Source organism: Canis lupus, chromosome 32 (assembly GCF_048164855.1).
Source record: "Canis lupus baileyi chromosome 32, mCanLup2.hap1, whole genome shotgun sequence".
NCBI classification, from domain to species: domain Eukaryota; kingdom Metazoa; phylum Chordata; class Mammalia; order Carnivora; family Canidae; genus Canis; species Canis lupus.
The window spans coordinates 10,786,698-10,801,228 of NC_132869.1; the positions used below are offsets into that span (position 1 = coordinate 10,786,698).

Consider the following 14,531-nt stretch of genomic DNA (forward strand, 5'->3'; position numbering starts at 1 on the left):
CTCACAGTGTTTTGTTTTTTTATAACATACAGTCTGCTGTTTTCTTGATATAAAACCTTTTTCCGGGACGCCTGGGTGGCTCAGTGGTTGGGCGTCTGCCTTCCACCCAGAGCGTGATCTGCAGTCCTGGGATCAAGTCCCACATCGGGCTCCCTGCATGGAGCCTGCTTCTCCCTCTGCCTCTGTCTCTGCCTCTTTCTCTCTGTGTTTCTCATGAATAAATAAATAAAAGCTTAAAAAAAAACCAAAACTTTTTCCCCAGATTTTACCATGTGCTTTTTTATATTATCTTTTCTAGAGATTCTAATACGCTGTGTTGAAAATCACTTATCTGATGTCTGTCTCTCTAAGTAAAAAAGATAGTCCCTCCATGTGCTCACTGAAATATTTCAGCTAAACTTTATGGGGTTTTTATTTCAGGATGAATTTACAGGAATTGAGCCCTTGAGTGAGGATGCTATTATCACAGGTTTCAGGAATGTAACTATATGTCCTAACCCAGAAGACACTTGTGACTTCGCTAGAGCAGCTCGTTTTGTATCCACTCCTTTTCATGAGATAATGTCCTTGAAGGATCTCCCTTCTGATCCTGAGAGACTGCTGCAGGAGGAGGATCTAGATGTGAAGATCTCTGAGGACCAGCAGACTGCTTATGGCACCATCTACAATCCAGCTCTCAGCATCAAGAAACTCAGGTGATTGATTGTAGGTTGCATAAACCAGATTGAGTGATCTCGTATTCTGTGCGTGCTTGTCAGTTAGAGTGATCATTTATCAAGCTCTCACTAACTGCCAGATACTGTGTTAAGTGCTTTACATGACAGTAGGACTCCCCCTGATAAAGTGGTGGTGGGCTTTGGTAATTGATTTGAATATGAGGGTTAGAATAAGTAAATTTTGATGGTTCTGAGACTGAAAGCCCCAGGAGGATTCTGATGTCTTTGAGAAAACTTGGCAAAGTATACCTACCTAATGGAGAGACAGGAAGCATTTTGTTTTTCCTTTAATATTAAGTTCTAAATAATGGGAGAATAGCTTGACACTAACTTTAGATAGGCAACTGGAAATGTACTTTTTAAAAAGTATCTTTTAGGGGCACCTGGGTGGCTCAGTTGGTTAAGCATCGGACTCTTGATTGCGGCTCAGGTCATGATCTCAGGGTTGTGAGATTAAGCCCTGCGTTGGGCTCTGTGCTTAGTGTAGAGTCTACCTGAGATTCTCTCTCTCCCTCTGCCCCTCTTCCTGTTCTTGCTGTCTCTCTCTCTCTCTCTCTCTCTCTCTCTCAAATAAATAAATAAATAAATAAATAAATAAATAAATAAATAAATATTTTTTTTTAAAGTATCTTTTAATGGAGAGGTGGAAATGAATAAAGAATGGTATAGGGATCCCTGGGTGGCACAGCGGTTTGGCGCCTGCCTTTGGCCCAGGGCGCGATTCTGGAGACCCAGGATCAAATCCCACGTCGGGCTCCCGGTGCATGGAGCCTGCTTCTCCCTCTGCTATGTCTCTGCCTCTCTCTCTCTCTCTCTGTGACTATCATAAATAAATAAAAATTTTTTAAAAAATTAAAAAAAAAAAAAAAGAATGGTATGAAGGGGGATGCCTGGGTGGCTCAGTGGTTGAGCGTCTGCCTTTGGCTCAGGTTGTGATCCTAGTCTGGGGATCAAGTCCCACATTGGGCTCCCCACAGGGAGCCTGCTTCTCCCTCTGCCTATGTCTGCGTCTCTCTGTGTGTCTCTCATGAATTTAAAAAAAAAAAAAAGAAAAAAAATGGTATGGAGGAATGGCATAGAGAATCAAAGACTAAGCCTTATGATCTATCTTATTTATTTATTTATTTATTTATTTATTTATTTATTTATTTATTTATGACTTATTTATTCATGAGAGACACAGAGAGGCAGAGACACAGGCAGAGGGAGAAGCAGACTCCCTGCAGGGAGCCCGATATGGAACTTGATCCCAAGACCCCGGGATCATGACCTGAGCCAAAGGCAGACGCTTAACCACTGAGCTACCCAGGTGCCCTGATCTATCTATATTTAAAAGTTAGCTAATTTAAACAAACAATTTTGGTTTTAGTAATATTCTTTAATTTGCCAATTTGTGCTTTTAAAACTACATTTTCAAATTGTTGTCCAACAAACTTTCTATCACCTTTGCTAGCATGTATTCACCTTGAGTGATTTGGGTTTCCCTTTATTTTTGAAAAAAATTTGTTTTTAAGATTTTATCCATCCATTTGACAGAGCAAGAGAGCATAAGCAGGGGGAGCGGCAGGGAGAGGGAGAAGCAGACTCCCTGCTGGGCAGGGAGCCCGATGCAGGGTTTGGTCCCTGAACCCCAGGATCATGACCCGAGCAGAAGGCAGATGCTTAACCAACTGAGCCATCCAGGCGTCCCAACCTTTTCTTAATAAAAAAAAGTCTATAGAAGAGATAAACAAGAAACAAGTATCTTAGTGTTTCTCAGTAGTTTAGAATAGACGTAGATTAGGCATTTGCTGTAGATTAGATAAATAAAGCATAATTTAGAAAATCTAATGCTGAGCATTGCTTATCAACCAGGGTGGATAAAGTCATCTAAATTCTGATTATGAATCTGTATTTCAGGAAAATAATGGACTTTGAAAATTAGACTAATGAATATTAAATAAAATAACAAAGGTAAGGTCATATCTATTCTCCCTATGAGGACTGACTCATTTGTGGTTCTTTCAGCCCAATTATTGAAGACAGCCGTGAAGCCACACACTCCTCAGGGTTCTCTGGGTCTTCTGCCTCAGTTACAAGTTCTTCCTCCATCAAATGTCTTCAAATTCCTGAAAAACTGGAGCTTACTAATGAAACTTCAGGTAACTTCCTGCATACCACTTGTAAGCAAACCTCTACCATGTCTAGTGAACACTTACTTATCTCAGCAAACTGAGCTATATGTTTTTCTCTGTAGAAAAGTTGCCATAAATTGTGAAATTTCTAGAATGAATCAGTATTAAGTGAACACATAAAGACCTGAGTTAGATGAGTGGTGTTAGGTTAGCTCTGTTGATTGTGCAAATACTGTGTTTTTTCTTCTCCCTTTTATAACACCCATATTAGGGTTTGTGGGTAATGGGTTTTGTTTTTCAACCTTTTCCCCCTCAGCAGACAACCCTACTCAGTCACCTTGGTGTCCACAGTATCGCAGACAACTACTAAACTCTCTCTTGGAGCTGAGGGCCTCTGCAGAGTTTTTTATAGAAGATAAACCAATGCCTAATTTGGAAATAGAAAAGGAAATTGAATTGAGTAAGTATCAATTGAACACACGGTGTTTTTTTATAGGACAGAATACAAGTTAAGTGATTATTTGTACTTGAGCTTAATTCTTGAGCACAGTAAATATTTTTAGATTATAAGAAACAGCATTATAGGGTCACCTGGCTGGCTCAGTCAGTAGAGCATGTGACTCTTGATCTCAGGGTTGTAAGTTTGAACCCCACATTAGGAGTAGAGTTTACTTAATTAAAACAAAAAACAAACTCAGTATAAAAAAAAGGAAGAAAAGTATATTCTCAGTATAAGAAAAGGAAGAAAGAAACAGCATTATAAAAAAAAAAAAAAAAAGAAACAGCATTACAGAGATTGACACAGTAAGTTCATGTCCCAGTAACAATATGGATTCTGTCTTCCCCTCTTTCACTTTTAACAAATGATTTTGAAAAGTATTGTAACTGGCTGCTGATTGGCAAATATAAAGTACTATTAGCCCTTAAACCGGGAAGTAAAAGCTAAGGCGCTATACATACTCAGTGATTTTTATTTTATTTATTTATATTTATTTATTTATTTTTTCATACTCAGTGATTTTTAAGTCGAATCAAACCTTCTTTACAGGTAATGAAGATTATTGCATTAAACAATACCTAATATGTGAAGATTACAAGTTATTCTGGGTGACACCAAGAAACTCTGCAGAGTTAACCATAATAAAGGTGGGACTGATTCTTTGTCATTTCAATTACCTTGTAAAAAAAATAATGTGGGTTGAAGCCGTAACCATGGCCCGTGGTACTGCCAAATCCTATGAATAGTCCATAAGTTTCCTGATGGAAAAGTCGGTAAGACATAAAAAAAATCACTCAGCATATGTGCCAGGATCAGATATCAAAAATGAGAGGCAGTTGTGTAAATCTCCTCTTTTTTCCAAACTAAATATTCTATCCATTCTGTCTTTTTTGAGGAAATATCCTGAAATTTTCTGGCCTGCTCCAATCTGGACAAATTATATTCTGGGCTTGACATTGACACACACACACAGTATGACTTTGACATTAACATTCACCATTATCCTAGAGAATCACATTACCTCTTTTTTATATTGGATGCCCTGTAATATTGGCTCCCATTTTTATTTCTTTTTCTTTTTTTTTTTTAAGATTTTATTTATTTATTTATTCATAAGAGACAGAGAGAGAGACAGAGACACAGGCAGAGGGAGAAGCACGCTCCATGCTGGAGCCCGACGCGGGACTCGATCCCAGGATCACGCCCTGGGCTGAAGGTGGCACTAAACAACTGAGCCACCCGGGCTGCCCCATTTTTATTTCTTTTTTGGTTTAAATCTCCTGAGAAAAGGATGCATGGAACATAAATTTGAAAACTTTCATGTCAGAAAATTTTTTATCCCTCATCTTTACTTGATTGGTAGTTTGGCTGGATATTAGAATTCTAGATTCAAAACTTTTCTTCCTTAGAATTTTTTTTTTTTAAGATTTTATTTATTTATTCATGAGAGACACACACAGCGAGAGAAAGAGAGGCAGAGACACAAGGCAGAAGGAGAAGCAGGCTCCATGCAGGGAGCCTGACGTGGGACTCTATCCCGGGTCTCTAGGATCACGCCCTGGGCCGAAGGCGGTGCTAAACCGCTGAGCCATCTGGGCTGCCTCAGAATTTTCTTCTTTATGACATTTTGCTCTTCATTTCAAAGATGAAATGTTCTTTATTTCTCTGAGTATATTTATGATGTTTTAAATATTTTTCTCCTTGCATATCTGTTTCCTTTTGTCTGTTTTGAACTGTTTTCTTCAAGTCTTTGACACTCTATTCATATTTAAGTGTGGGACTCTGAAAGCTAATTGAAAGCTCTGTGTATATAGGACCTTGACAGCTGTTGGGCCTCACTGTAAGAAGATCTTGCTTGGCCATTCAATAAAATGCTTCAATCCTTGAGGTCTTTTTCTTTGACCTAATCAGATCCTTCAGAGAAAACTTCTAATATCCTGCCTGGAGCTTGTAATCCTGGCTACTAGCTTCTGAAAGCTGAATGGGAAAATTAGTCTGGAGAGTGTGTGGGCTGACAGGTACATCTTAGCATTTAATTCCCCCTGCCCTCTTAACAGTGTCTAGTGACCTCTAGCCCAGAGCTCTCCTGTGTTATGCTCTCTAGGGGTAAACTTTTGGTTTACAGGAGAGGCAGTTATTAGGCTGGGCTTTAGGAGTAGCAGGGGAATGTGTGTTTAACTTCCTCATTAATAGAGTTCAACCACACCTGTGTTCGCTCTATCTCTACCCTTACTTCTCTAGGTATTTGGTGCCATCAGTTTTATACTGTGGGGAGATGATCCTGTAGCATAAATTTGGTTGCTCTCAGCTTTCTCCACTGCTAGAATCAGCTTTCCTCGAGTCTAAGTGGATTGTTAACTCTTACTGTCCTCTTTTCAGCTTCTGGAATTTGTTGCTGCTGTGTTTTTTATTAGAGAATTATGACTTTTAAAACATTCCTTTACTATTATTTCTGTTGGGGTATCACAAAGGCTAGAGGGAATGTTTTTAATCTATCAACCATAACCAGAGATTCTAATAGCTCTTATTTTTTAAAATTTCTTACAGGTATCATCTGAACCTGTCCCATGGGACTTTTATATCAACTTCAAGTTAAAGGAACGTTTAAAGGAGGAATATGATCATTTGTGCAGCTGTTACCAATACCAAGATGGTTGTATTGTTTGGCACCAATATATAAACTGCTTCACGCTTCAGGTTTGAATAATATGAAGGCATATCATTTAAAGTCCTTAAGTAGAGATTTGTGCTCCATTTGGCAAAGGAAGTTAGTGCAAAATTCCTGTTAATCTTCTAGAAATAGACCAATTAAACTATAAACTAAAAACATTGATCATTTTCCTTTCCCAAGTTGTTTTGATCAAAAACTTTTAACTTATTATGTCAATTGTCTTTTCTTTTTTTTAAAGATTTATTTATTTACATAATCTCTACACACGATATGGGGCTCAAACTCATGACCCTGAGACCAAGAGTCACACACTCTACTGACTGAGCCAGCTGGGCACCCCTATTATGTCAATTTCAAACATAGACAAAAACCAGAATTATCCAATGACCTGCTCATTTAACTATGATCATTATCAGCTCATGGCCACTCTTATTTTAAATTCCTGGTGTGATAATTCCAATATTCTTTCTATGTTTGGTTTTGATACTTGCTCTATGTCTTCCAAATTATGTTTTTTGCCTTTTAGTGTGTCGTATAATTTTTCTTTACTTTTTTATTTTTTTAAGATTTGTCTATTTCAGAGAGAGCACACCAAGGAGAGGGAGGAGCAGAGGGGGAGGAAGTAGAACAGACTCCATGCTGAGCACAGAGTCCAACTCAGGGCTTGATCCTAAGACCCTGAGATCATGACCCCAGCCAAAGCCAAGAGTTGGTCGCTCAACTGACTGAGCTACCCAAGAACCCCTGGAATGTTCTTAAGAAAGTTTTGTTGGGATCCCTGGGTGGCGCAGCGGTTTAGCGCCTGCCTTTGGCCCAGGGCACGATCCTGGAGACCCGGGATCGAATCCCACGTCAGGCTCCCGGTGCATGGAGCCTGCTTCTCCCTCTGCCTATGTCTCTGCCTCTCTCTCTCTCTCTCTGTGTGTGACTATCATAAATAATGAAAAAAAAAATTAAAAAAAAAAAAGTTTTGTTGAGGGAGGTGGGTGGGGGATGGGGTAACTGGGTGACAGGCACTAAGGAGGGCACTTGATGAGATGAGTGCTAGGTGTTACACTATATATTGGCAAATTGAATTTAAATATTTTTTTAGAAAAGGTTTGTTGCATATTTTGATGGTAATATAAAATCTCTAAAATGAAAAAAAAAAAATCTCTAAAATGGTTGGAATGAGGGTATTTTGAAACTGCCATTTATAGAGCACCTATTATGGGCCTAGCTAATCCTTGAAGTTCTTCATCCATTATTTCATTAAATCCTTATAGTCTTATAGGAGAGCAATGTTGTTAGAAATGGGACAAAGACCCAACCTATGAAAGAGCCCACATCCTGGTAGAGAACAACGAGGAGTACAGAGCAGCAGATGGCAAGGTACTGAGTGTAAGTACAGTCACCCCAACTTAAGAAATAGTGAATTTTCTGTCCTTTTGTTTCCAGGATCTTCTTCAACACGGTGAACTTATTACCCATGAAATAATAGTGTTGGTTATTTATAACCTTTTGACAATAGTGGAGAAATTACACAGAGCAGAAATAGTCCATGGTGACTTGAGTCCAAGGAGTCTGATTCTTAGAAACGGGTTGGTCCTTTTCATTCTCTTATAATTCTGTCAACTTTCTCTTAAAATATGAATAGTTTCCATTTCCTTTTGCCTCTTGTTAAATATCATATTGAGGAACACTGTATGTTAAAGTATTTGCTATATAAAAGTCAGTAATCAAGGGGAATAGTTTAAAAGAATTTTAAAAAATACATTGAGGAAATAGAAAAAAAACTAACCACTCTGAGTATTGTGATGATTCCTGGCAAGAAGAGATATAAAATATGAATATTTGGAGGAATGTGAAGTAGAATGTGTAGTCTTTCTTTGAGTGGGGCTAGTGCAGATTTAGTGAGGTTCTAGCAATATGGAGGCACTACTCAGTTTAAAAACTGAAGTCAGGCCAAATTGAAGTAACTGCTGAGAGAAGTGGCTAAACCAGAGAGCAAATGCACACTATGCCAAGGAAAGTGGCTTAGTGTTCAAATTAAACTCAGTTTAGCTGTCAGATTCAAGGGGTGAACACAGGAGCAGGAAATACATAGTTTTATGATGGCCACAAATGTTATATTTTGTGCTAAGGAAAAATGGGAGCAATTGTAAATTTTAAAGAAAATATATCATTCTGTGCTGTATGTGATGGGATTAGTCAAAACCTATATTTAAAATCATGGCATCTATCACTGATACTAATCAAGGATTTGAGGGAACTGAGGAAAGCAGAGACAAAAGGAAAACAAAAATAATTCATTCTTTTCTCACATAAAGTTATATGTTTGTTTTTATTATTTTTTTAATTTTTTAAAAGATTTATGTATTTATTTATTCATGATAGACACAGAGAGAGAGAGAGAGAGGCAGACATAGGCAGAGGGAGAAGCAGGCTTCATGCAGGGAGCCTGACATGGGACTCGATCTTGGGTCTCCCGGATCACGCCCTGGGCTGAAGTCGGCACTAAACTGCTGAGCCACCTGGGCTGTTCTTTTTTTTTTGTTTTTTGTTTTTCAATTTAAATTCAGTTAGTTAACATTGTATTATTTATTTCAGAGGTGAGGTCAGTGATTCACTGATCTTATATAATACCCAGTGCTCATTACATCACCTGCCCTCCATTATATATCTCTTTGGAGAGTAGCTTTATCATATGGAATAGATAAACCCAAGGAAAATATAATTTTTTTTTATTTATGATAGTCACAGAGAGAGAGAGAGAGAGAGGCAGAGACACAGGCAGAGGGATAGGCAGGTTCCATGCACCGAGAGCCCGACGTGGGACTCGATCCCGGGTCTCCAGGATCGCGCCCTGGGCCAAAGGCAGGCGCCAAACCGCTGCGCCACCCAGGGATCCCGGAAAATATAATTAATAGTGAATTAGTATTACTAGGTTTTCTTTTGTTTGTTTTGGGGAGGTTAGTAAATAACAGTTGGAATTATAACTAAGAGTAAGAGATAATATGGTGTTAGTTTAATAAAAACAGAATAGTGTACAGTATAGGTGGCAGCTTTCTCAAAAACAAGCGTATGTTGTTTCAGTTAAACTCTGAGAAAGAGGAATCTGAATGACACTTGGAAAGCCTAATCTATCGTAGTGAACAGGAAAGGCTATGACTGTAAAAGCTTAAATTTCTTCCATAATTCTCATCAGTGTGTAAATCATTGCTACTGTGTTAATGTGTCTAGGCTTAGACTCTACTTCCAGTACTTATTTTCTATAAAAAATATAATATGATAAATGTTCTGTGGTGGCTATACATAATGGTTTAGATTGTGTCACTAGACTAATCTCAACATTCCCCACTTAGGTGGACACTGCCACTGCTCTTACAGGAGCATTTTCATAGCTGACCACTGGAGGGAGCTGTTGGCATAGCTAAGACACACCTGCAGTCTTTTTTTGTTGTTTTTTCTTTCTTTCTTTTTTTTTTTTTTTAAAGAGCGGCTCTGCAGCTTCTTTCATGGCCTATTTTTATTATCTCTTTCTCTTAAACCTGGGCTTAGAATCTACGATCTCTATGATTATAATAAGAACGATCAAGCTTTGAAGATAGTGGACTTTTCCTACAGTGTCGACCTTAGGGCGCAGCTAGATGTTTTTATCCTCAGCGGCTTTCGGACTGTACAAATCCTGGAAGGACAAAAGATCCTGGCCAACTGTTCTTCTCCCTACCAGGTAAGTGTAAAACCAGCATGAGCAAATATGGAGAGGGTTTCTTAATCTCTCTCTCATATGGATAAGCCTCGAAAGCTGGTATTTACTGATAATTGTCTCCCCTGGAATAGATGACCTAGTTTTCAAATATCACCAAGTCAAGCAAAATGTACTACCATTTTTCTGTCACAACATTGAAGACTATACACATACACGTGTGGACACGTGGCTAACTCAGTAACCTAAGTGTCAGGGCCATTTCTGTCACTAATCTGTGTGGTCTTTTATAAGTAATTTTCTGTAATCTTTGCAAAATAAGGATAACAATCTGCTCTGTGTATATCAGATTTGTGAGGATTAAATGAAATAATGTATATAAAAGATATTACAAGTGTAAAGTGCTTTATATGGTAGCATTAGATACAAAATCCCTTCTGACTCATCTCTGGACATTTGGCATTTGCTGATTGAATATGTAGCATGAACTTGAACTGGCCATGTGGACCATGTAGATCACAGGTAGAGTCCATGTACATTCAGTAGGTCTACAAATTTGAATTTGACAGGTCAGATATTTTTGTTCTTCAGGATAATTTTGTTCACATCTTTAGGTGATGTGAACCTAATCTTTTAGGTTCTTAAGGGTACTTCTGAGAGTTAGTTTTATTGATCACTTCTTTAGGGAGCTTCTCCTTTTACGTTCTTTTGTTCTTAAGGATACTTCTGAGAGTTAGTTCTATTGATCACTGCTTTAGGGAGCTTCTCCTTTTATGTAAGGGTAGGGAACAGTCTATTAAAATGTATGTTAAAATAAACTTAGATAATCTAATAACTTTCAACTTTCTACATAAATAAATTGCCATGATAGTAACAGAGGTTTATTTTAGCTGATGGTGCTTTTTGTGATTTCAGGTAGATCTGTTTGGTATAGCAGATTTAGCACATTTACTGTTGTTCAAGGAACATCTACAGGTCTTCTGGGATGGGTCCCTCTGGAGACTTAGCCAAAATCTTTCTGAGTAAGTATTGGTGATTCCAGGGTCTTTGCCTGTCCAGATAATTTTCTTTTTCTCTTGAGTGCCCTCTACTTGGGCAGCCTTAGTTTTCTTAGTCCAGATGCCATGATTCCATTGATTTCAATGCTTTTCATCAGAGCATCAATGGAGCAGCTAGTGCAGAACAAAGGAATTGCTAATTAAAAATAAGAATTAAACTATTCAGACTCCAGGACAACATTCTGTACCTAGATGTGTCATAGTGACTGTAACTATAGTATGGAAGCCTCTCATTCTAGAAGTGTTAATAGGACCATTTGGGGTTTTTTTTGTTTTTTTGTTTTAATAGGACCATTTGTACAAATAATTTTATAATCAATTGATAGTAGTCTTCTTTTTAATATTTTATTTATTTATTCATGAGAGAGAGAGAGGCAGAGACACAGGCAGAGGGAGAAGCAGGCTCCATGCAGGGAGCCTGACATGGGACTCGATCCTGGGACTCTAGGACCATGCCCTGGGCCAAAGGCAGGCACTAAACCACTGAGCCACCCAGGGATCCCAATTGATAGTAGTCTTATACCTCTTTTTAATAGCTATTGTTATCAAAGTTAATAAGCATCTCTTGAATAAAATTAAAATTTCAAAATTATATACTAATTTTAGGCTATTTATTTAATGAATGGATAGAACCAAAGCAGAGAACTGAATCTCCTTGGAGAAGTAAATGCTGTCTTAATAAGGCTGCTTGGTCTCAGAACCTTAGAATTCCCTCAAGCCTACTCATAAAACTTATTAAATATCCCATGTGCCACTTTAGCTTATCATAGCTAGAATAAGCTTACCACTCTATCACTTACCAGTATATTCTTTGGCTTGAAGAAAAAAAAACCACTGTTGAGAATTTAACAGCCTTTCTCTATTCCCCCTACTTCCAACAAATGAATTATATTTTTTCTTTATTTAATTCAGAGTTTGGCCAGTCTTATTTTTCTCTAAAACATACTTTAAAAATAGGCTTTAGGGACGCCTGGGCGGCTCAGTGGTCAAGCATATGCCTTCGGCTCAGGTCATGATTCCAGAGTCCCGGGATCAAGTTCTGCATCGGGCTCCCTGCATGGAACCTGCTTCTCCCTCTGCCTGTGTTTCTGCCTCTCTCTCTCTCTCTGTATCTCTCATGAATAGATAAATAAAATTTTTTTAAAAAATAAGAAATACGCTTGAAATATAATGTAAGACCTATAGGATAAATTCAGGTATCTCCAGGTGGTTATGGTCCTAGGTGGGTCTAACCCAAACAGAAACAGGTAAGGTCACTGGGGTTCCCTAACAACCCTGCCTTAATAATAGAAGCTTCTCTGGTTAAAAAAAAATTTTTAAAGTTAAACATTGTAGACTTAAGCAGTAGTTACTTCAGTCAAGCTTAGGATCCTTGGAGTATTATGAAGATGATAAAACTCTGGACAGGAGGAAAATAACTGCACTCTAATGACCTAGACATTAGGAAAGTTAGAGGAGGGGAAGAAAATTCGCTTTTCTTCTTTTTGTAGAGCAGTGCTGCATCTTAGCACACAGCGGAAATTTATAGATTCAGATCAGAGATTGTCTCTTTCCATGCATTGTATTAATGGCTTTCCCCACTCCAGAGGTGTCTCTCTCTCTCTTTCTCTTTTTTTTTTTTTTTTGTTGTTGTTGTTGTTGTTCTACCCTGGCTTTGAAAGCACTACTTGAATGAACTTTAACCTTAGAGTTCTAGGTATTACCTTAAATCATTTAGTGCATAAATGTATCTCCAATTTAAATACAGAATTCTTTTTTATGTTTAATTTTGATGGAAATGGTTTTATATATTTTTAGGCTAAAAGATGGTGAATTGTGGAATAAACTCTTTGTGCGGATTCTGAATGCCAGTGATGAGTCCACAGTGTCTGTTCTGAGGGAACTTGGAACAGCAATGAGTGGGGTGTTTGACACCACATTCCAAAATCACCTGAACAAAGCCTTATGGAAGGTAGGGAAGTTAATCAGTCCTGGGGCTTTGCTCTTCCAGCAGGAAGGGCAAACAGATCTCTCACAGATTCCTACCTAAAACTGATGGTTGTATTGTGGAGCACTGGACCTGTGTATGCTATAATTTAATTCAGGACATGTTTAGATACAGTACCAATACATTTCTACTTTTTACTAAAGGAATATTTCTAGGTAACTGGCATTTTCTACATAGCACTGTGCCTTATCTAACTAACAAGAACTGTTTTATTCTCAGTGGACTCTATATGAATGGGTACCTTGTTGTCTTTTAATACATTTATCTCCACTTTTTCCTGTACATTTTTCTTTTGTAATTTTGGACATGTACCCTTATGATCATTATGTATTTTTAAGTAATAAAATAGTATTTGTTAAATTTGTGCTTCTAACATCTCATGTACTTTTTGTCAACTAAGATAATAAACGGCCTGATTTCACAGACAGGAGCTTTTTACCGTGGAATTATATATTTACTAGGCATCGAACTGCCATGATAGAATCATAACAAGTCAAAATAGCCAACCATTCCTCACCTTCCATTTAAGTGGCCTGGATTTAAAAGTAGATAAAATGATTTTTACAAGGCCAAATTTTCTTAAATTTCAAGTGGCAACATTGTTTTGATTCTATTTTAATGTTTTCATTTTTTTTATCCACCAAACCTTTTGGTCTATTTATATAATCTCGTGGTGCTATGGCTACTAGGTCTCTTGATTAGGACCGTGGCTGTTAGGAAGAAAAAGGTTTTGAATGGAGTCTAGCAACCTTTCAGAAATGGAACAATCACCATTCTGTTACCTACAGAATGACTTGGTGAGGTGAGCATTAATGAAGGAATGGAAGGAAATTTTGTTGATTGGAAGATTTGAAGAGCTAGAGGCCAGAATAAAAAGATAACTTAGAAGCATGTAATAGGGATCCCTGGGTGGCACAGCGGTTTGGCACCTGCCTTTGGCCCAGGGCATATCCTGGAGACCCGGGATCGAATCCCACGTCGGGCTCCCGGTGCATGGAGCCTGCTTCTCCCTCTGCCTGTGTCTCTGCCTCTCTCTCTCTGTGTGTGTGTGTGTGTGTGACTATCATAAATAAAAATTAAAAAAAAAAGCATGTAATAATTGGGGAGAGGCTAGATCTAGATGAAGTATTGGACCCCCAAACAGAAACATGAATTATACCTGGCTTTGGGCATAGGGAAGAAAACTGGAAGATGGAGGCAATGATGATCTATTTCATATCTAAATATCAGAATTCTCAACTGTGCCTGCCTCCTTGCTGGTGCCTTTTTTTTTTTTTTTTTTCTTTACTTTAGTTGTCACTGTTACTGCTCTAAGATTGCTGGAAAGCAGAAAATTCTAAGTATATCTCAACTAAAAATATTTAAGCATATATAGTTAGTTGAAGCACTGAAATATAACTTGAATCTGAAAGATAATCAACTTAGGAATTTTTGTTCTTAACCAAAATAAAACTTTTCAAACATTTTCATGTTTGCTTCTCATAGAACTGATGATGTAAAATTATATATCTGTATCTTCTATGTAACTAAGCCCTTCTTTCTCTCTGCTCTCCTCATTTCTCAATCCTTCCTCTGTTTTAACACATAAAATCATTAGTCTTAGGATGGACAGTAAATTTAGATTCTTTCTTAACATAGGCTTAACTACCATTTAGTGACTTCTTCAAGAACCTTGGCAGCAAAGCTGAAAAACCAAAGCTTTGTCTCCGAAAGTCCTCTCTGAGGGAAGGGAAAAGTATCTGAGGAAGTCCCTTTATTAGAGAACTTGCAACTGTTTTGCCACCTCTCCCTCCGTTTC

The 14,531-nt window shown here is 37.9% G+C and overlaps 1 protein-coding gene across 2 annotated transcripts in view; it reads left to right on the top strand.

The window, feature by feature from the left end:
* Positions 1-13,093, top strand: part of BUB1B (BUB1 mitotic checkpoint serine/threonine kinase B) — a 48,153-nt gene extending 35,060 nt beyond the window's left edge. The window contains exons 15-23 of one of the 2 annotated variants that reach the window (XM_072808633.1): positions 421-695; positions 2,724-2,857; positions 3,150-3,290; positions 3,879-3,976; positions 5,877-6,026; positions 7,438-7,580; positions 9,541-9,712; positions 10,604-10,710; positions 12,544-13,093. In XM_072808633.1, coding sequence (XP_072664734.1) covers positions 421-695; positions 2,724-2,857; positions 3,150-3,290; positions 3,879-3,976; positions 5,877-6,026; positions 7,438-7,580; positions 9,541-9,712; positions 10,604-10,710; positions 12,544-12,775 — 1,452 coding nt within the window. In that variant the 3' untranslated portion in view covers positions 12,776-13,093. Of the gene's footprint in view, positions 1-420; positions 696-2,723; positions 2,858-3,146; positions 3,291-3,878; positions 3,977-5,876; positions 6,027-7,437; positions 7,581-9,540; positions 9,713-10,603; positions 10,711-12,543 lie in introns of both variants that reach the window. The other variant, XM_072808632.1, reaches the window with a different exon arrangement.
* Positions 13,094-14,531: the final 1,438 nt, after the last annotated feature.